Source organism: Ceratotherium simum, chromosome 24 (assembly GCF_057802395.1).
Source record: "Ceratotherium simum simum isolate JZ-2026a chromosome 24, ASM5780239v1, whole genome shotgun sequence".
Taxonomy (NCBI): Eukaryota; Metazoa; Chordata; class Mammalia; order Perissodactyla; family Rhinocerotidae; genus Ceratotherium; species Ceratotherium simum.
Window position 1 is genome coordinate 12004480 of NC_141923.1, and position 21215 is coordinate 12025694.

Here is a 21215-nt window from a genome sequence, read left to right on the forward strand (position 1 = left end):
AAGGCGGGCAGTGGTGATGGGCAAGACGGCATCTTTCTCTTCCGCTCTGGAAAGATGCCGCATCAGTCAACTGACGTGGTTTATCTTAGCCTGACCCCAGAGAGATCCAGGGGAAAGTGAGGGAAGGGGCTGGCCCTCGGAAATCTCCCGCCCTCTGGCCCCCCATACTTGCCCGTACAGCATAGGCACCCTGTGCAATTTTTTAAATGACACAGAACAACTGAACCTCCAGGACAGAAGGAGCCCAAGCCTGTATCTTTGAAAAACACCCTGAGCCAGCCAGATACAGCCCAGCCACGCCTTCGGGGGGGACCACTGATCTAATCCAACTCCTGATTCTGCAGAGGAGGGAGCCCAGGCCAGAGGTGGGAAGTGGCTTGCCAGAGAGAGGCAGAGCTGGGACTGTAGTGTGGCATCCTTCAATCACACCCGGATGCCGTCTACTGGAGCCAGATGTCGGCAGTCTGGCCCCAGCTGGGGGGGCAGTTTGAAGGAGCCCTGGGTGTGCCTAAGGGTGGCCAGGGAGCCAGGCCGGTCCTCTCTGGAACCACCTGCATGAATGGTTTATGTTCCCCCAAAGACTCCTGCTTTGGATTCATGCTGGCCCCCAAAGCAAACCCCCTGGTTACTCACCCTCTATTCTCAGGCCCCATTTCCTTCTGCCTCCAAGACTGAGACGGGCCAGGCCATTTTTTGAGGGCTGCCCAACACAGGGTTAAAGCCAGGTTCCCAGCAGCTTCTGCCACTCCCTGAGCATGTGGCATTAATGGGCCGCTCCACGCTGACCTCCCATAGGCCGCTCGGGGATTTGATGTGACATTCCATAGGCGTTCCACACTCAGCCACCTGCCAACACCCCCTGCCCGTCTGTAGCCTGGAAAGCAGCTCCCAGCAGCTGGTCTCAGTGTCCGCCAGATGGTGCCTTCTCTTCTGCACATTTAACTGGAGGGTGCAACATGCAGGCATGGCTGAGAGAGGAGCCCCCAAGATCCCAAAGTCTTAGTCACCTCCAAGGCACACTTCTTATTTTTCACTTCCAGTTTAGCAAAGGCACCTTATAAGATGAAAGTTCCACCCCAAAGACAGATTTATTAAGAAACTGTTTGTATTAGACAAGATGCCCCAAGGTTCCTTTAAAATGAATGCAGAATAGCACCAAAACCAGCATTTCTCAGCCTTGGCTACACATTGGAAGCCCCAGGTGGGCGGTGCTTTAAAAACCCTGATGCTGGGGCCCCACCCTCAGAGATTTCAACATGGGCCGTCTGGGCTGCGGCTGGGCTGCGGGGTTTCTAAAAGCTGCCTGGCTAATTTCACGGTGCAGCCCAGTAGAGAAACAGGATCATGGAGTCTACTTTGTGGCAGATGTGTAACAGATACTTGTATTTTGGGCCTCATTTCTGACTCCTTCATTTTTAAGTATTCTTTCTCCTTTACTTCTAATTTATACTCCCTTTGCAAGCCACTTAAAACTGTTTCTGGAATAAGGCAGAATAGAGAACTGTTAATACATTAAATTAAAATGCAGTTTAAAAAGCATATTCACAAGCAAGTTAGTATCCCCATTAATTAGAAGGGAAACTGAGGCTCAGAGCGCAAGGCCTGTTGGGAAATAAGAGGGGAGATCTCAGGCACAGGGCCCTTTGCCCACCCCCATCCACTGCAGGACACTGCTTTGCTGCCCGTGTCTTCTGGAGAAAAATGATGAAGGTTTGCATCCAAGTTTCTCAAGACCTGGTGCATGGGCCACCTGCATCTGACTCCTAGGCCCCTCCCCAGACCTGCGGCATCAGCCCCTGGATGGGGCCCAGGAATCTGCATTTTTAGTGATTCCCTGAGCAATTCTGAGTTGCACTATGATTGAGAACGGGCAGTTTGCATCCTCTGCAAGCGCTATTCTCTCTCTGAAGATCCAGAAACCTCCAGACCTGCTCATTCACTGCAGGAGCTGCTGTGTGCCTGTGCTTCCTCCTTCACGGAGGAACTGCTCCCCGGCTCCAGCCCCCGGCATCTCCTGAAAAAGCCGCAGACTTTCCCCGGGAAGGATCCCGCGGGGGCAGGAGTCCCACTGTGCCCTGGGGAACACCCTCAGGCAGATTCTCCCCTGGTGTAGCCTTTTCTGGCCCCAGCATGAGCAACACACGGGCTCAGAAAAGAGGTAATCCCCCCAACACACACACACGCAAGCGCACACACACACGTCAGAGGTGACAGTGCAGCTCAGTGGTATTGGCAGCGGAGCATCTGTGGGCGGCTGGTTCCCTTGTGAAAGTCAAGTCCACCCTCAAGTTTTATACTGAACACTGACGAAGGTCACACCACCGTGACCCAGTGACCTGGAACACCTCCGTGTTTGGTGTAGCAGGGCCGTGCGCTGCAATCACCATGGTGGCCAAGACGCCAACAGCCACCATTTACTGAGGGCCTACTACACGCCAATCAGCTTAATGTGTAACATCTCACTTGATCCCCTAAAGCAGCCTCTGTGAAAGATATCATTAACTGTGTTTTGTAACCTGGGCATAGCAATTGCAGCTTGCTGGGTTGTTAGGAAGAGTAAATGAGCTCACAGGGTCATTGCCAGGATTGGATGAGGTACAGGTGTGAAGCACATAGCAGTGGTCTGCAATATCATGGTGATTATTATTTAGGAGGGTAAAGTGCTCACAAGTCCTAGGGACTCATCCTCCTCAGCATCTCTATTGTTATGATTAATTACCCTCTGTTATAGATGTGGTTCAGAGAGGTTAAGTGACATGCCTGAGATGGCCCAGCACTGAGAGGCAGAGCAGGTGTGGCACCCAGGTCCACTGCCCTATGTGGGACCCCACACTGCTAAGGACAGCCTGCTTTGGCACAAAGCTCTCTGCTCTGTCCCCTGCTGCTGGGCTGGGGTTGAGGCAGGACACCAGAGCCGGGGACAGGCAGTGTGGCAGGACAGAAGCCTTGAGGAAAGTAGCATCCTGGGTAGGGAGCCAGGGCCTGGAGCAAGGAGAGTGGGGCTGCCTGGGACAGGGAGAGTGGGATTCAGTTACTGGTGGGTCCCAGGAACAAGACAGGGGCTCAGTCATCAGGACTGGGATCCAAGGTCACCTGCTGAGCTGCTGCTCTGGGCCTGCTTGGAAGAGCCCTGGGCTGGGTCAGCTCTGGTCTCAGGGCCTGAGCTGGTAGGTGCAGCCCCCACACTGGAGAAAGAGAAGGGAGAGGCAGGAAACCAGGCCTCCAAGACAGCGAAGTTTCTATTCGGCAGTGGGCACCTTGTTCCTCTTCATAAGGTGCGCTTTGAGCACCTGTGGTCCCAGGAGAAGTGGGAGAGCCCCAGCCTGTTTGGTGGGGTCGCCCCCTCATCCTCCTGTCTTCCGTGCCATAAAATGGGCTGGAGGAGAGAAATAATGATATGCAGTGGGGCCGCCAACACTCCCAGGGCTGGGGTTCTGGAGCATCATGGAAAGGCCTGGCCCTGGGCAATGTGGTCACCTACATTCTGCCCTGGCTTTGCCATCACCTCTAGTCCAACCTCACTCTCTTGCCCACCCCACGCCCGGGCCTCAGTGTCGCCCTCTGTGAAACAGAGGGCTGGACACACCAATCTCCAGCTCTGTATACTTTCTGACTGGTGGAGTCCTACGGCAGCGTATGACAATAAGATGATTCTACTGCGTTATTAAGACGATGCTTCATGGGACTCTAGGCAGCATCCAATCGCATCCCCACATTTCTACCACTTTCCCTTGGTTCGGCAGGAGATTGCTGGAGACCAGCTGTGACCCGCTAGAGACACCAGCCCCATCTGGCCGGCGGCCCCGGCAGTGCCTCTCGCTGTTCTTTCCCGTGCCTCGGCATGTTACGGCTGTTAGGGAGCATTTGTTGGCGATGGCCGTGGTCCAGGGTGAGGCCCCAGCCCTGCCTTTGACCAGCACCTCTACAGAGCGAGGTCAGGCCTCCCGTGCCTGCACAAATAGAAATTAGGAGGCAATTAGCCCCCCTGGGTGTGTGAATTTCCTTTTGAGGTTTTAGAGGACAGATTTTAGGCAAACACAGTATCACTTACAATAATAATACTTTCCACTGAGATACTAGCGGGAAGTCACTGGCATCAGATTTCCAGGAAGCCGGGAAGCCAGCGTGCCAGGAAGCAGAGACGCGTGGGAACAGGCCTGGTGGCACCTGTTTGCCCAGCCACGGTCACCTCCTTGGAGCCCTCACAGGGCCGTGAGGTCACCTGTCAGCAAGGATTGGATGGATTAGGGTGTAGAATTACGACGGTGGCCGGAGCTTGTTCTTGCAGGTGGCAGAGGCTGAGGGAAGAGAGCAAAGATAAGGGGTCAAGAGTCCTGGGGCTGAGCCCCCCACCTGCTTTAGGATCTTCCATTAGTCACTTTCTCTCTCTCAGCCGCATCTGTGAAAGGGAGGCCACAGACTTGCTCTGGCTACCCCACAGGGCCGCAGTGAAGGTAAAATGGGGCAGGCAAGTTAATGCATGATAAAGAATGCAAAACTCCATGGCATCTCAGCTGTGTCCCTGACTGCTACACAATAAGAGGGCAGTGGTTAAGATGTGGGCAGGGGGGAATCAGACTGCCTGTGTTCAAATCCTGGTCCATCACTTACTGGCTGTGTGTCCTTGGGCAAGTCACATACCCTTTCTGGGCTTCCGTTTCCTCATCTGTAAATGAGGATAACACCAGTACCCGCCTCACAGGGCTGTTGGGAGGATATACAGTCACGTGTGCATAATGACGTTTTGGCTAGCGACGGACCGCATATACGCCGGTGGTCCCATAAGATTAGTACCATACAGCCTAGCTGTATAGTAGCCTGTACCATCTAGGTGTGTGTTAGTAAGTACACGCCATGATGTTCGCACAACGACAAAATCGCCTGACAACGCATTTCTCAGAACGTGTCCCCGTCATTAGGCGACACGTGACTGTAATAGATTAATGCAGGTTATGTGCTGAGAGCAGTGCCGGATTCAGCGGGAGAGAGAGGAGTCAGGGCTCGAAGGAATTGCCAGCCTCAGCAGCGGCTGATCCACCCTCTCCGGGCCACAAGCGGGGCAGAGAGCCCCGGAGAGGCTAGAGTCCGCCTTCAGGGGAAGAGGCCCTGAGACTCACAAGAGAGGGGAGCACGTGACCTCATGGTCACTGAGGGCTGCCTGGGACCTGGGGCAGGAGGGGTTGGGGCCAGACACATTTGTCCCTACCTGTCCCCCAGGGCCAGGCGGCTCCACCAGGGCCCCAGGGTAGCAAGACAGGGATGCAGGACAGCTCAGCCCTGAAGTCAGAGGAGGGCACAAATCCTGGTTTGCCTCTCCTGATGTGTCCTGGACAAGTCCCTCAGTCTCTCTGAGGCTTGATTTTTCTCATCTGCAACGTGGAAATGATGAGACATACTTTGCGGGTTGTTGTAAAGATTAAACCAAGAAGTGTTTGTAAAGCCTTCAGATGTCCCCCGGCACATAGTGAGCCCTCTATGTGGATACGGCTGTCTGTGACCCCCCAACCCCACCCCACCTAGGCAGGGCAGGGTCTAGCTTCAAACTTCACCACTAGGCTCTACTGCCCCCTGCAGGGAGTAGCTTGGACATTTGTGGGGTTTGGGGGCTTTCCAGTCAATTCCTCCAGATAACTGAGCAGGAAATGGGCAACGCTCCTTAGCCTGAAATAAGGCAGGGAGAGATTCTTGAAACCACAGTCCAGTCTGGCTGAGGTTTCTAAGAACTCAGATTTTGGAGACCAGGGATTCTGGGTTTGAAGCCCAGCTCCACCTCTTATTGGCTGTGTGGCTTTGGGAAGGTGGACGAAGCTCTCTGAGTCTGTTTCCTTATCGGTAAAGTCAGGAGAGCAGCGTAGACCCACCCTCCCCAAAGTGGTAATTGTGAGAATGGCTGGATGCACAGCACCCCCTGCTGGTGGGCCCGTGCCTCCCCGCACGGTAGTTGTGAGTGGCTGGGCCTGGCCCCTCAGCGCCCCCTGCTGGCGGAGCCCCGACGTGCCGGCCGCCCCGTGACCCGCGCATGCCCGCCCCGCCCGCAGGATCGTGCAGATGCTGCTGCCGGTGACCAGCCGCACGCGCCTGCGCCGGAGCGGCATCAGCCCGCTGCACCTGGCGGCCGAGCGCAACCACGACGCGGTGCTCGAGGCGCTGCTGGGCGCGCGCTTCGACGTGAACGCGCCGCTGGCGCCCGAGCGCGCGCGCCTCTACGAGGACCGGCGCAGCTCGGCGCTCTACTTCGCCGTGGTCAACAACAACGTGTACGCCACCGAGCTGCTGCTGCTCGCCGGCGCCGACCCCAACCGCGACATCATCAGCCCCCTGCTCGTGGCCATCCGCCAAGGCTGCATGCGCACCATGCAGCTGCTGCTGGACCACGGCGCCAACATCGACGCCTACATCGCCACGCACCCCACCGCCTTCCCCGCCACCATCATGTTCGCCATGAAGTACCTGTCGGTGCTCAAGTTCCTCATGGACCTCGGCTGCGACGGCGAGCCCTGCTTCTCGTGCCTGTACGGCAATGGCCCGCACCCGCCCCCCCCGCCGCCCTCCAACAGGTTCAACGACGCGCCCGCCACCGACAAGGCGCCAGGCGTGGTCCAGGTAGGGGGGCGCGCCGGGGGAGCGGAGTGCCGCCAGGCCAGGGCGCTTCGGAGGCAGTGTGGACTAGTGGTCCATTCACTTTGGAGGCAGCAGAGCATAGCGGTTAACGGGCTTTGGAGGCACTGTGGACTAATGGTTAATGCGCTTTGGAGGGCGTGTAAACTAGTGCTTAGCACACTTTGGAGGCAGCGGAACCCGTGGTTAGCATGTTTTAGAGGCAGCAGAACTTAGTGGTTCACATGAACAGTGAAGTCCTTTTGGTTTGCTGTCCTGGGGAACTTAAGGAACCAACAGTGGAGCAGGAGATGGGCGGGGAACTCGGCAAAACTGACGGGTTCATCGCCGCCAGCAAACCTACACCTGGAATGTGATGCTGAATGACCAGGATCGGGATGGAGGTGCGAGCAGGCTGGTATAAGGACAGGTGAGCTGCAGAAAGTCAGAGACCCAGAGGCAGGACCTGTCCATGGTGATGACTTAACAAGTCAGAACTTACAATGAAAGCCAAGTTAGAAACACACTCCTCCTGGAGAGAATTATAATGGCTAATGGCCATCATTTATGGGCCACTTATTGTGTGCAAAGAAGTTTATGTTCATATTACCTTAACTCTCATAAAAAACCCTTGAAGCTGGTGTCATATACCCATTTTCTGGACAAGGAGGTTGAGGCTTAATGATGCACCTGGCCCAAGTGGCTCACCTCCCACTTTTTGCAGCAGAGGCTTGTGTCGATGAGAAGACAACTGCGTCCTAGCCTAGCTGTGCCCACTGTCTCCTAGGACACGGCCCTGCCCTCACCAGCCTCAGGTTCCCTCCTGAAGGTGAGCTCGCTGAGGGTGAGCCCTTGGTGCTAGGCGTCCCAGCGCTGGTGTGTGCTCTCTTTCAGTTCTGCGAGTTCCTGTCGGCCCCGGAGGTGAGCCGCTGGGCAGGACCCATCATTGACGTCCTCCTGGACTATGTGGGCAACGTGCAGCTCTGCTCACGGCTGAAGGAGCACATCGACAGCTACGAGGACTGGGCTGGCATCAAGGAGAAGGCAGGTAGGGGCTGTCACTGCTGCTGGCAGGTCCCCCTGCCTGGCTCAGGCCCAGGACTTGGGGCTTGTGACTGTCAGTAATATTCATTGGGCACCTACTCCATGCCAGGCTCTGTGCTGGGTGTCACCTACAGTGTCTCCATGACTTTGTTTTGTAAATGAGGAGACAGAACTTCAGAGAGGTGATGCCACCTGGGCCAAGTTCTCACTGCCAGTTAGTGGCAGAGCTTGGATTCAAACTCAAGTTTGGCCAACACTGAAGTCCCTCCTCTAAATCTTTGCAGGATATTTTAAACAGTTCCAGCCCTCTGAAGGGGATCAGGGCCTTTGGAGTACGCTGCCCATGTTTTGCGCCACTGAGAGGCAGTGTGGTGGCGTAGAGGAGAGAATGATGGTCTAGGGCGTCTCTGACTGTAAAGTGCATAGGAAGCACCTGGGCACCTTGTTAAAAATGCAGATTCTAACTCAGCAGGTCTGGGGCAGGGCCTAAGAGTCTGCATTTCAGCACTTTCCCAGGTGGTGCAAGTGCTGCCAGTCCACAGACCACACCTGCAGCCGCTGGTCTAGGAGGCAGACCCCTGGAGCCCTGGAGCCAGAGGCTTGCTGGGTGGCCGTGGGAAGGTCCCTGCTCTGGGCCTCAGCATCCCCATCTGAATGGAGGAGGGTGGGCTGGCTCCTTGTCCTGCCCCTCCAGCTCTGCCTGCCGCAAGTGTTTGCGGGTGGGAGTGCCTGGCACAGTGAAGTGGGGTTTGGCCACGACCCACCTGCCGTGTGCAGTGCAGATGGGGCAGCCTGGCTAAGTCAGGCCAAGCATCCAGCTTAGGCATTATGGGGCTCACCTGGGCAGGTGAGGCGTCAGAAGCACTCAAACTGGGTGCTGCAACTGATACTGAGAAATGGCCGCCGGCCCAGAGGAGTTCTCGCTACCCCACGGCTTTCCCTGGCTCAGAGGGGTCCAGTCCTTTCTCTGGCCAAGTGTGTGTCAGTCAACAGCAAGTCATCATTATCCCACCGCTGCTGCTGCTGTCCCCGGATGAGCCTGTGCTGCCTCGTTGCCTGCCCACTGACTGTGCAGGTGTTCCATGCTCCATTGAATCCAAACCTACTGCAGGACTTTTCATTTGCACAGATGCCAGGGAAGCACTGGAATTAGGGTCCTTGATAAAGTTAGTGGGGCAGCGTCGGGGGGAGGGTGGCATTGACTTGCCCACTCACTGGGGGCACAGCTCTAAATGCACCATGAACATTCCTGGAGTTCATGAATAATTGGTTGCTGTCACCATGATCCTCAGCCACTAGAGGGTGGAGCAGTCCTTTCTTGGATGTCGGCCCCATTCCTCGCCGTCCCTTCCTCCTGCCCTCCCCTCCTCCCGCCCTCCCTAGAGAAAGCAATCCCGGACAACTAGACCCGTGTCCCCGGGAAAACTTGCAGAACCCATCAGTGTGTTCTAAACATTTGTTGACAGGTAGAATAAATGGTTCTTAACCAATACCTATTTTGGTAACTTTAAAGCCCACGCTGCATGTGCAAAACACCCTCCATGTGCTTTTCATTTAATGCTGTGATGGTGACACCATTATTCCTGGAGGAGGGCAGACAGAGACTGAGAGGTGCCACGATAAGACTCCGAAGCCAGCCAGGACGCCAGCCCAGCCCTGGTGGTCCTGTGTCCTCTGCCCCACAGTGGGCTTTTGCCTTCCTCCCCACAAGCTCAGTCTTCAGTCAGCTGAGAAAGGGGAGGTGTCAGAAATGCAGCGATGGGCCACCTCGGGAAGCAGCGCACAGCCGCCCGGCCTCTCTGCCCTCCCCCCACATTCCGTCTGCATGCCCATCTCCCTGGGCGGATCTCACCTGGGCGGCCAGGCCTCCTCGGCTTGACACCACTGTTTCCCTGGCTTGTTATGCCCCTGCCTCACCTGGCAAAGTCCTACCCACCCATCAACACCCTGCTCAGATGCGCCCTCTGGTGTGGAAGCCTTCCCCAGCACTCCTGGGTGGGCACCTCTGCATCTCTGGCTCGAGCATGGGGCCAGGCACAGCAGATGGGTCCGCGTGTGTCTGCTGAGTGCGTGAATGAATGAATGGCATTCTTTGATTCAACAAACACTTTCCTTTTCAGCAGGGACTGGGGTTGCAAAGCATGGAGGAGTCCACACATCCCCCACTCTCTTACCCAGACACAGTGGTTGGTCACCCGCCACATTTCAGGGTTCATGGACGCAAACCCTTTGCTGGTTGCAAAGAACCAATCAGCATCTCTCTTTCTCTCCTTTTTCCAGAACTTCCGAGACCTCTGGCTCACCTTTGCCGGCTGCAAGTTCGAAAGGCCATCGGGAAATACCGTATAAAACTCCTGGATACGTTGCCGCTCCCGGGCAGGCTGATTCGGTACCTGAAATATGACTACAGCCAGTAGCCAGTGCAGGAGTGACTCCTCAGACTGTTTCGCTAAGTCTCAGGACAGTGGTGTCCCCAAATCCAAGGGGACCTGGTGACAGATGAGGCTGTGGGCGGTCTCCCTCTCTGCTGGGGCAGCCACCGTGACCTCGCCAGGTCTCTGGGCCGGAGCTTTGCCCAGAGCAGAGGACAGAATGTGTCAAGCAGGAGAAAAACCGTGTTTGTTTTCAAACTGAGTAGATCCAGACCTTCTCTGCCATCGGGATTGGCAGAAACCTCCATTCCTGGGGCCGGGAGAGGGGGGCAGGGCAGAACTTGGGGTGGTCTGGGGAAGGCGCGGCCAGCAGAGAAGCTGCAGCTGCAGAACTTTCAGGAATGTCCGCCTTTCCTGGACGACCTCACTGCAGAGCTGTCCCCATGCCCCATCCCCTTCGCTCTGTGAAACTCTCCACTTGACTTCTGAGCCTTCTCCCGAAGGTGTGGCTGGGTGGGGGGTGGGAGACCCTCGGTCCCAGAGGGCTTCCTCCGGTACAGTAAATGTTGCACAGATGACACCTTGCCCAGTGAAGTCCCTCTCACCAGACCTTCCCCAGGGCCTGAAGTCCTCAGCCCTGCACTTGGCGGGGGTGGGGCAAGGGCTGGGGACAGGGCACACAGACCCCTGAGCGTGTCACCTTGGTTTGGGCCTCTCAAAGACCCAAGAGAGTGTGTCCTTCAATCACTGGAAGAGACCTGAGAGCGCGAGGGGAGGGGGCAGGTTTCTGCCCTGTGATGGGGTAGCTTTTCTCTCCGCCTTCAGTCACCATGGAAACAGGAGCTTCACCACAGGCAGGGTCTCGGTGCCTACAAGTCCCCCGATACCCGGGATGTCTTACACACACGTGTTCCCTGGTGCTCCGTCTTCCTGTTCTGCTCACCCCTGTTTTGCTACAAAAGTTGAGATACTAGGGGAAACAAAAATCTGAATACTGGCTACTCTGAATGAAGGTGCTGGAGTCATGGCTGTTGTCAACCCTGGCGAAGGCACCAGACTTAAGAGGCGTGAAGCCCTGTCCCCTCCGTTGCCTCCTTCGGTCCCCATGTGCCTCTGTGGTCGAGCCGGGCGGGAGCTGCCAACCGTTTTCGGGTGGCACAGGTGAGAGAGCTGAGGTTTGGCACAGTCATAGCCCTTTCTCCTGGTCTAAGTCCCATGCGCTGAGACCACTGGCACACCCTGTTTCCACTGAAGCTGCAGTGGTCTCTTCAAAAGTGTGGTTAAAGCCAGTGGTGCGTGGGCCACTCTGCAGGCCACCAGAGCAGGTCACCTCGCTCAGAGCATGCCCCGGGTCGCGCCCCAGGATCTGGAAGAGTCTTATGCAAGGTCAAACGCAGTTTCTGGCCTTTGGAAAGTGAGCGTCTGGGCCGGTGGGGGAGCACTGATTCCAGGCTCGCTCTCTGAGGCCCCGGGTTCCTCATCGTTGTGGCCCCTGGTGGCCTTGCTGGCTCTGACACACTGGGTTTCCATGGGACCAGTAAGTCCCAGTGTCTGCCTGAAGAGGAAAAGTCCACCAAGCAGCACTTTCCGACCGTGGGTCAGAGGGGACTCAGCCATGCCTTGCCCACTCCCTCTGGCTACAGATGGGAAAACAGGCCCAGAGAGGGAAGGGACTTGCTTGGACATACACAGCAAGTCCCCGGGGTGCCAGCCCAACAGTGCTTGCCCAGGGGTCTATTCTACCTTGCTGCAGAGATCATGAAGAAATCCCAAAGGAAACCTGTGTCCTTCGACTGGGGATGTTCAACTGGGAACCGGCAGGAGAGGGGCCCAGGGGAAGTGGCCAAGGAGGGTTCAGTGCATCGTCAGGGAAAACCCTGACTTAAAAACGCCTTTGCTGACCTGGCAGCCAGAGGGACGGACTTTAATCTCAGATAGGGAGTGGCAGTCAGTGATGGGACAGAGCAGAGAGATGTTGTTCGGTGCATCTGGGGTGGGGCTGGGTATCAAGCGAACTCTTAAACTACAGCATTTCTCAGGTCACCTTATGTCCTAGAGAGTCCCAACAGGCAGTGACCACAGGAACTGGGCAGGTGGGGATGCTGGTCTGAGGGAGGCGCCCTCTGGAGGAGGTGAGGCTGAGGCGGGAGGTGGGAGATGTAGGGAAGGAGGCCTCGGTCACTGCATTCAGCATCAGCACCATTTATTTGTGGGATGTGGGGCCTGGGATGCACCTGTGCTGCATTAGAATATTGATGTATGTCCGTGCCAGTTGGTCACAGCTGCTGATCAGGGCCCCTCCCCACCAAGAGCCTCGCCCAGCCTTGACCTTCTCAGGTCCCTGCCCCCACCTCCCCACCACCTAGCCACTCAAGGGTTAATGCCTGGCTGCTCCCAGGGGCCGGTTCTGACTGGTCGGTGCTCAGGCCATGCGGGTTGTCACATTTTTGACCATCACTTCTGTCAGGAGGACTTGACAGCCTTTACCCTCTGCAGAAGCCACCCTCTCATCCCCCGCCCCCCGCCAACCCCCATGCTCACCCAGCCTCCGGGAGGATTTCAGCCTCAGAGGTGTCTGCGCAGCATCACCAAACCCTTAAGATCCTGAAAGAGGTTCCGTTTCGTGAGCAGGAGCACGTTTGACCTGGTGCTGGGGATTGGAGGCTGGAGCGGTGGGTGAGGTCCTGGCTTCACTCTGAACCGACACCAGTCACTTTGTGGTCAGGGGACCATCTGCTGCTCTACTGTGGCGGATTTTTTTTTCAATACTAAAGCTTTCTTGGATGTGTTTTCCCCCAACTTACTTGTTTCCACGCGGGGAATCATGGTGCCGTGAGCTTCTGTTGAGCCGCATCAGTGAAGGTTTCTGCTTCCAGACGAAGCCTCCCTGCTTTTGCGTTTAAGGCTTTGCCAGGTCTCCCCTGGGAAAAGCTGAGCCCAAGAAGGCAGCACCCCGAAAAAACACGCCTCGCGGAGCTCAGCTCCTTCTCCAGGGAGGGCAGGTGGTTGGATGGCCCAGGCGCCCGTTCCCATGGGCTGCCCTGTCCATAACCGTCATTGAAATATTGGAGTGGCAGGACCTCCAGACACCACCAGATAATTAGAGGTGACTCCCGGTCGGTGCAGCTTTTCGTCACTTGTGTGGTACTAGAGTGCCAGGCGCTCACGTCATTCCCACAACTACCCACGGGGCAGGTCTATTTTCAATCACGTTTTTCAGATGAGGAAATTTCGGCACAGAGAGATCAAGTAACTTGCTCAAGATCACACAGCTGGTAGAGGGCAGGGCCTGGATTAGAGCTTTTAACTCCCTGCTGTATAGTGTGGAGGGGCTGAGCCCCATCAGAATGGATCCAGAAGGGCCTTGGTGATGATGTTCAGGGTTTGAAGGGAGAGAAGGGCACACACCTCCTCCTGGTCCCCTCCCTGCTCATTAAGACTAGAGCAGCCTGAGGCAGGGGTCCCGGCTGAGGACTCCCTATCCCACATGCTGCATAATTACTCAGAACAACTCTGGCTGTGTCAAGCGGCCTTCATGGCTCTGAAGTCCTCCAAGACCGTCAGACATAAACCACCAGAAACTCACCAGCTTCCCAGAGAGCGAGTGCCCCTCCATGTGGACGCCCCACTCCAGAGAACGCCTGGAGTAAAAACGGGCAGGGTGGGAAAGGCCCCTAGCAGTTGCTGATCCTGGAGCCTTGTGTTAGGAAGGATTCTGAGGCCATACCTGGGCCCTAAAGGAGAGTCTGTGACCAGGAGATGATACCTGCCTTGGGTGCAGAAGTGGAAGGTGCATCTGTCTCTAACCTTGACCTAGTCCCCTACTCTACAGAGGAGGAAACTGAGGCACGGGGGGCATTAACTTGCTCAACATCATGCTTCTGACCAGGGTACCATAGTCCCCAGCCAGGGCTGTGCCTACACCGGTCTCAGCTGTGAGAACTGCGCTTTGATGGCGTGAGTGGCTCAGCACCCCTGACAGGCACGCGCGCTCTCAGCCATGCAGCCACATCGCAGGCAGCGGAGCAGATCCTGGGCCAGGTTGCAGGTGGAGGCCCCTCCAGCGGCTTTGCTAGTTGGGCACTATCAGGGCAAAACCCAGGACCTCTCCCTGCCTCCAGTGCCCGCTCTGTGCACTGTCGCAGGCAGAGGCCTTCATCTTCCCTTGACGGGGCGCCTAGTGTATGCCAGGCGCTGTACCAGGCCCAGGAAGAGAGCCAGCAGTGGGTAACCCAGGAACCTGAATTAGCTAGGATTACTGCTCCTCCCCCTTTCTTTTTTTGGCCAGGGATATAGAAACAAATACCGTGTTTAAAAGAGAAATAATTTGGTCCAACGACCTGTTATTTTGTCCAGAAGGGGCTCAGCTCCTGTTTGACCTGATTTTCCCTCTGACCAGGGTCAGGCGTGCCCACCTTGGCACAGCCTCTGCTCTGAGGCCATAATTGGAGTGGAAGGCACCACAGAGGGGACCATTCTCATTCCACCCCTCATCCTGCAGGTGGGGCAAGGAGGCTCCTAGAGGAAAGGTCCAGTCCCATGTCCCAGGGCAGAGCCAGAATTGCAGCTCCACCTCCCCTGGTGCCAGCCTCCCTGTTCTCCAGAGCAGTTTGGACTCTCTGGGGATCCAGGCCTCCCCCAGCCTCTGCCCTCTGACACGGGGAACAAGAGCATCCTTCCCTGGCGGCTTACCCTCACTCTCCTTCCTTTGAATTGAGCTGTTGGCCCCCAGTGCCCATTCCCAGACAGCTCAGAGGTCGGTGAGCCACTCCTGGTCTCCCCCACAGCCAGTGCCCTCCATAAGCAGCCCTCCGCCTGGGCACAACCAGCATTTCTTAGGCCTGGGACCATTCAACTTCATGACACCCAAGATGTGGAAACTGCAAAAGAAATATCTTTATTCTTTTAACCTTTATATTTACAAAGAACAAAACAGAACTGAGATTGGCTTACACAGTGGGTGGCAGATGAACAGATGAGGAACTCTGGCTTCTGGGGTGGCTGGTAGCAAAACCCTATGGCCCGAGGTCTGCGCAGGGATGGCGGGATGATCTGTCAGGTCCTGGCCTGGCTGGGGAGGGGCCAGCCGCGCCCGTCCCGCAGCTCCCAAGGCTGCAAGGGCTGACCCGGAGACTGCCTGAGAAGCCCCTGCCCCAGTCCCGCCCTCCACCTCCCACATACACACAAAGGGAGGCTTCCCAAGAGGCCACACCACCGCCCAGCCCACTCCACACAAGGAGAGCTCCCGGGGCCCCCAACACGCCTGCAGGCCGGAGGTGGGAGCCAAGGCCCGCCTAGCCCGGCTAGAGGTAGCCAAAGACGTTAAAGATGGGTGGGGGCATGGCTGGCTTGGTGGGGATAGGCTTCAGAACCACGGGTCTGTACACCTTCTGCCCTGGGCTGTCCACATCCTTGCAGAAGTGGGCCAGCTCCCCCGGGGAAGCCGGGCTTTTCCTCCACAGGCCCAGGCTGGGGACCGAGCTCTGAGGCAAGGCGGCTGGAGGGCCCGGGTAGATGGGCTGTCCGTGGTACTGGAGGGGGCAGTAGTTCCAGGCATTAACACGGCCCACCAGGGTGACCCCAGGCATCTTGAGTGGCTCCTTTTCAGCGGGTGCCCTTGGGGACGTGGGCACTGGGGCCAACTCGGGCCCCATGGGCTCCAAGCCCTTGCAGGGTTTCTTACCCTCATAGGGAGCTCCCTCCCTGGGGCCCAGTCCCCCCTCCAGCCCCAGGGGGTAGCTGTGGGTGGGCCGTGGCTCTTCCCAGAAGGAAGCGGGCAGCTGTCTTTTCCTCATGGGCACCTGGCCAGGCCTGGCAGCTTCTGGATTCTGCCCCTGGAGGGTCTGCTCCTTAGAGAGACATTCTTCCCTGTAGGGGTTCCCCAGAGCCTTCTCCTTGCAGCCCCCACCCCCGCCGGGGCTGGAATCCTGGCCAGAATCAAGGGGCAGCCTCCCGGGCCGGTCCTCGGGCCCCCTTCTCAGGTGAGGCTCGGCCCCTCTGCCGGGGAGGCCCCGCGGGAGCCGGGAGTACTTCTGGGAGAAGCGTTTGAGCTGCTTCTGCAGGTACTTGCGGTGGTCCACGGAGCGGCGGCAGGGCGCGGACTTGTCCAGGGCCGCCTTGATGTCACTGGACGCCAGGTTCACAAAGTTCAGCAGCATCTTCACGTCACTGTCGGACGCCATCGCCAGGGGACCACTGCACGGGGCTTTCCATGAAGAGAGTAGGTTCTGCAGGGTCTGGCTGCTCCAGAGAAGGGCACAGAGCGGACCTGGGGAGACACACAGGCCGTTGAAGTCTCTTCGAGAAGCCTCACCCAGCCGTCCCCAAAGGCCACATGGCTGCAGACGGTGGCCCCAGCCCCAGACCCCTCAGCCCTAAACAGAGTCCTGGGTAGTGGGATTCCCATCCAAGCCGCTAAGCATTTCCTGAGCGTCTGTGATGGGACAGCCGCCAATAGAACCTCCTTTAGTTTTCTTGGGTCTGATGCCCTCCACTTGCAGCTGAAGCTCAGAGAGGTCACGCGACTTGCCCAAGGTGACCCAGCTACAAGTGTCATTGCTGGGGCTGGCGCGCAAGTCCCCGCGCTCCCAGCCCACCCGTCTCCAGCACGCCACGCTGCTAACGTGCGCAGCTTGCCAGCAAGGTTTTTATTTTCTGAGCTGAAGTGACTGCTCCACTTTCAAGCAAGGCCAAGCCCCCTCTCTCCCTGGTGGTGCCCTCCTCCTCCACCCCCGCCCCCAGCCCTGCTAGCATTACCCCCCTCCTCGGTCCCCACGCTCCACCCCCAGCTCTCACGCAGGACAGGCAGGACCCCTGTCTGGCACTCAAGCCCAGGCCTGCCTGGCGGGCTGATCTCAGGCTGTGGGCAGCAGGGACTCCCCTGTAGAAGCATCTGCAGCAATTTCATGCCTCCTCCGCCACCACTCGCAGCACCTCGCCCCTCCCCCAGGCTCCAGCCTGCCCCACACCCCCACCCATCGGGCTGAGCCGCTCAGGCCTCCACACTGACCGAGGGTGCGGGCCCCGGGCCCCGGGCCCCACCAACGTGGCCCGGCAGGTTCCCTGCCGCAGACCTGGGCCAGGCCCGGCGCGGCCGGCGAGCTCCGTGCGTCTGGCTGGAAGCGGTGGTGCAGCCCTCGAGTGGGCTGAATGGAGACTGAGTCCCCGGAGCTGGGGGGCCCCTCAGGCCAATCAGGAGCGCCTCTCCAGATACAAAGCATCCCAATCAGGCGGCAGCGCCCCGTTCCCACATTCTTTGCCGTCACAAATTGTCACCATGGGGACCATCACAAAAAAGACAGCTCCCAAATGCAATCATTTCCCGGTAAATTTCTACCCTTCAGCCCCACTCTCTCCCTCAGCCTCCACGCCCCTCCGCCCCTTGACCTCAGTTCCCTGGTTTCTGGAGGGGGCAGTGTGTATGCGTGTGTGCATGTGTGTGTGTGTCTGTGTGTGTGTGTGTGTGTGTGTGTGTGTGTATTTAAAAAGTCCAGGATTGAGGAGGGGCTGGGCCCAGAAGAGATGGGCTTGCAAACCTCCCCCAAAGACGCCAGGCCTACAGCTGCCATGCTCCAGTGCAGACAGACAATCGGACGGGGTAAGCTGGGGCGGGCTGCTTTCCCCGCTGTCCTTGAGTGTTGAGTGGTGCTCTCCTCTCCCTCTCTGTCTCCCCATTCCCCCGTCCCGGGGCACCGGGCCCTGGTGGGCCTGTGGGGGCGGGCGGCACACTGATGTCGGGAGAGGTGGAGGAGGAAGGACTCTAACGAGGTGCCGGCATATCCATGGGAAGGGAGCCGGAGCTCTCAGGAATCTTGTCTTTATGTTTGCTTCCTCAATTGAGCTGCACAAAGCCTGAATTGCCCATTCAGCACGGCCGGACAAAAGGTTGGCGGTGCACGGTCCCCTTGCATTTGTAGTCAAACAGTTAGGGACTTAAATCGAGTCGTCATGATGGAGAAAGAGGTGGACAAAGCCCATAGAATTGCCATCAGCAAACATTTTCCTGTGTCATATTAGCCAGTCTCCATGGCTCCCCCTGGCCTGGGGACAATGGCACAAGTTTGCACACTTGGCTACTGTCACCGTGCCAACGCCGGCAGGGCCGCAAGCAGGGCCGCTCTGAGCGAGCAAGGGAGCCCCGAGCAGGCCGTTGGCCCTGCCCACCGACTGGCCAGAGGAAAGGTGAGGCCGCGGGCGGAGGGCGGCTGCCTGGGAAATGCTGATGGGCGAGGCCCCTGTGCCAGCCAGCGCAGGGGGCCCCTCTGCCTCCAGCCTTTCTCCTCACGCTCTGCCTCTTCTTTGCCCTCCTCTTCTCCTTCTCCTTCCTAGCTGTCTCCCCTTTCCTCTGCCACCTTTTCCTCCTGTCCCCCCGTCGGTCAAATGGCTGGTGGTCTATTCACCAACCCACATCTTTGCACCACAACCTGAAACGCCAAGGACTCCTCTCTGAGGTCTCGCTGCCCAAATGGGAGCACTGGCTGGGCAGGCGGCCTCACCCAGGAGTGACGGTCCCACCCCCTCCTGCTGGCCAATAGGCAGCTGCTGCCGGCACAAGGCACCTGCCCACAGTGGCCTGGCTCCAAGCCACCTCCCCCCCGGCCTGAGGGTCCCTACAGGCCAAATAAAGGGTTTGGAGGAGATGGCCCAGCACGGACCAGCTGTGACTCAATTTAGGCATTTAGGAGAAGGTGCAGTGTTCTCCGTGCCCCCTTCCACTGCGGAGGGGGTCGGGGAAGTGTGGCCTGAGATGGAGGTGACCTTGGCCTGGAGCATCCTGGATCATTGGCCATCACATGGCCTGGAGGGTGGCCCCTATCTGCAGTAGCCTTTGCATAAATGAGAGCTAAACCGTCATCATTTTAAACCCATGAGATTTGGGGGTTATTTGTTTCTACCGCATAACCCAGCACACCCTAACTGGTACAGGCAGGAAACGCCCTTTCTGCTTCAACCACCCTGCACACACAGCTGGAGAAAATGCCCAAGGTCACCAGGTTAGGCTCCTGCACCACTCCCGTCACGGCTTCCTGCTGCCTCCTGCCTGGGGCCAGGGTGCACAGCCGCAGGTGGGTTCGAATCCCTCCCTAACCCGGCGCCGACCCACTTCCCGCCTTCTCCATTATTCTCTGCCAGGAGACTGGCCCAAACCAACCTGGCTCCGTTTCCACCCTGGCCTCCCGCAGGCCATGTCTGCTTGCGCTGGCCCCTCTCTCTGGGACACCCTCTCCTTTCTAAGAGCGTCGAGACATTCTTGAGCCACTCCGCCTGGATCTCAGCTTCCTCTGAGGTTCCACGGCACCTGAAGTCATTTCAGCCCGTCCTGGCATTGCCTGCTTATGACGCCATCCTCCAGCTTCTCAGCCAATAATGACCCCCAACAGGTGGGCGAGCTCCGTGGGGGTCGAATCCGTATCTTAAAACATCATCCATAGCTCTTACCATGGGCTGTTCTTCCCATGTGTTCCTCCCACTTTTTGAGGAAAGAAGAAAGAAAAGAGGAAGAGAGGAAGAAAGGGAAGCGCACAGTGGAAGGAATAAGACTGATGCCTGTTGGACACCTGACATGTGCCAGGAGCCGCGCTCGGTGATCCCGTGACAGCTCTGTGAGGGGGTCACGGCTGCGTTTACAGATGAGGCCCGGGAGGGCACGTTCTCTCCCCCAGCCTCGCAGCTAATGCCTGGCAGAACTTGAACTTGGAGCTGGGCCTGTCTGCGTGCGGCCCGTGTGGGTCCCACCACCCACATTGCTTCCGTGAGCTCCGGCCGGGTGGAGGACCTCCCAGACCAGCTTCTCTACAGAAATCTGGCTTCAGCTCTGCAGTCCCTCCGTCAGGACAGGACTCCAGCTTCCGGCTCAGGAACACAGGAGCTGAAGCTGTGGGAGAGCGGTCGAGGGAGAGGAGGCAGCTGTGGCTTGAAGGACTGGGACCTGGGAACCGGACCAGGGCCCCATGCTGACCTGGCCACACCCCAGCCTCAAGCCTGGCCTCTGGGGGCTGCCTTTGACCCTTGCTGGGGAAGGCTCCTGCATGTTTTTCTGATATGCTGTATAGACAGGTGGAGAAACATCACCAATAAGAATCATGCCTCACTCTAGAGAGCTCTGTCACCGTCGTTCTCTCAGGTGGTCCTGCATCTGGGCAGGGAGGGAATTGTTTTCCTTGTTTACAGTTAGTGACACACTCAAAGACAAGCCTCAAACCTCTGATTTTTTGGGCCCAACTCAGGGCTGCTCAGCCAACTCTCTCCTCTCGGCATTCTTCAAGGCCCAGCTCAAACACCCAGGGAGACTTCCACCAACTCCCAGCATTGTGTATGACACCCTCTCCCATCCCTATGCTTATAGATTCAAAGATGAAGTCTAACCTCCTTAGCTTCACACAGAAGGCCCTTTGTAATCTGACCCCTACAGTCGCTTCTCACTAAATGTTTCATGAATTAAATACTTTGCCCATTCCACTGAATACAATTCTTCCCGTGGACTGGAAACAGCTGCTTCCTGTCTTGTTGTTTTGTTTGTTGTTTGTCCCACCCACCCAGCTCCAGGTGCAGGAGCAGCATGAGAGCAGAGAACTCATCTGCTGGTTCTCCTCTGCATCTCCAGTGACGAGAACGGCCTTGGCACAGCACAGGCCTCCATGAGGGACCCTTGTGGTTGCGATGGTTGTACCTGATGCTGAAGTGTCTGTACTCCTTCAGGACTTCCTGCCTCGAAAGCAGGAAGCACCGTTTCACAATTGCACCCCCCTGCGCCAGAGCAGGGGTTCTAAGAAGCTCTGGTAAGGGCAAGGGAGCTGTGTTGACCTGAACTTGAGGGTCCCTTCCCAACCTTCTCCCGTCGCTGCCAGGGATCTCCAACACTCCAGCCGTGCTCAGCCGACCTCAGGTCCATTCACACCATTCAGCGTCAGGGGCTCCCACCTTCCTGTCACCTCTGTTCAGCACCTGCCATGTGCCGGGGACCAGAGCGGGCGGAGCCGGGCTTCCTGGGCTTGCTCCACTGTTCCCAAGGCAACTTGTCGGAGGGGCGATCGACTTCGTCTTGATAACGAAACAGCCGTCTTCTGCCCACCCCTCAGTGAGGGAGAATGACATCCTACCTTGCTTTAATTTCCCAAAAAACCACGAGGAGCCACTCATCCAGCATCTCTGGATGTCATCTGACATAACCCACTTCTAGGATTTAGGCAACACAGGCGCAGG

General features: G+C 57.5%; 2 protein-coding genes across 2 annotated transcripts in view; one reads left to right on the top strand and one right to left on the bottom strand.

Moving 5' to 3' along the window:
* The window catches only part of ASB2 (ankyrin repeat and SOCS box containing 2), a 30673-nt gene extending 20368 nt beyond the window's left edge, over nucleotides 1-10305 (top strand). Inside the window, exons 7-9 of the mRNA XM_004434228.2 lie at nucleotides 6039-6603; nucleotides 7492-7645; nucleotides 9922-10305. Of these exons, the coding sequence (XP_004434285.1) occupies nucleotides 6039-6603; nucleotides 7492-7645; nucleotides 9922-10058 (856 nt within the window). The 3' untranslated portion in view covers nucleotides 10059-10305. The remainder of the gene's footprint in view (nucleotides 1-6038; nucleotides 6604-7491; nucleotides 7646-9921) is intronic.
* Nucleotides 10306-15261: 4956 nt separating this feature from the next.
* FAM181A (family with sequence similarity 181 member A) lies at nucleotides 15262-16269 on the bottom strand. The gene has a single exon (XM_014790511.2). The coding sequence runs from the start codon at nucleotides 16193-16195 to the stop codon at nucleotides 15317-15319; it is 879 nt and encodes a 292-aa protein (XP_014645997.1). The 5' UTR covers nucleotides 16196-16269; the 3' UTR covers nucleotides 15262-15316.
* Between the last annotated feature and the right edge of the window lie 4946 nt (nucleotides 16270-21215).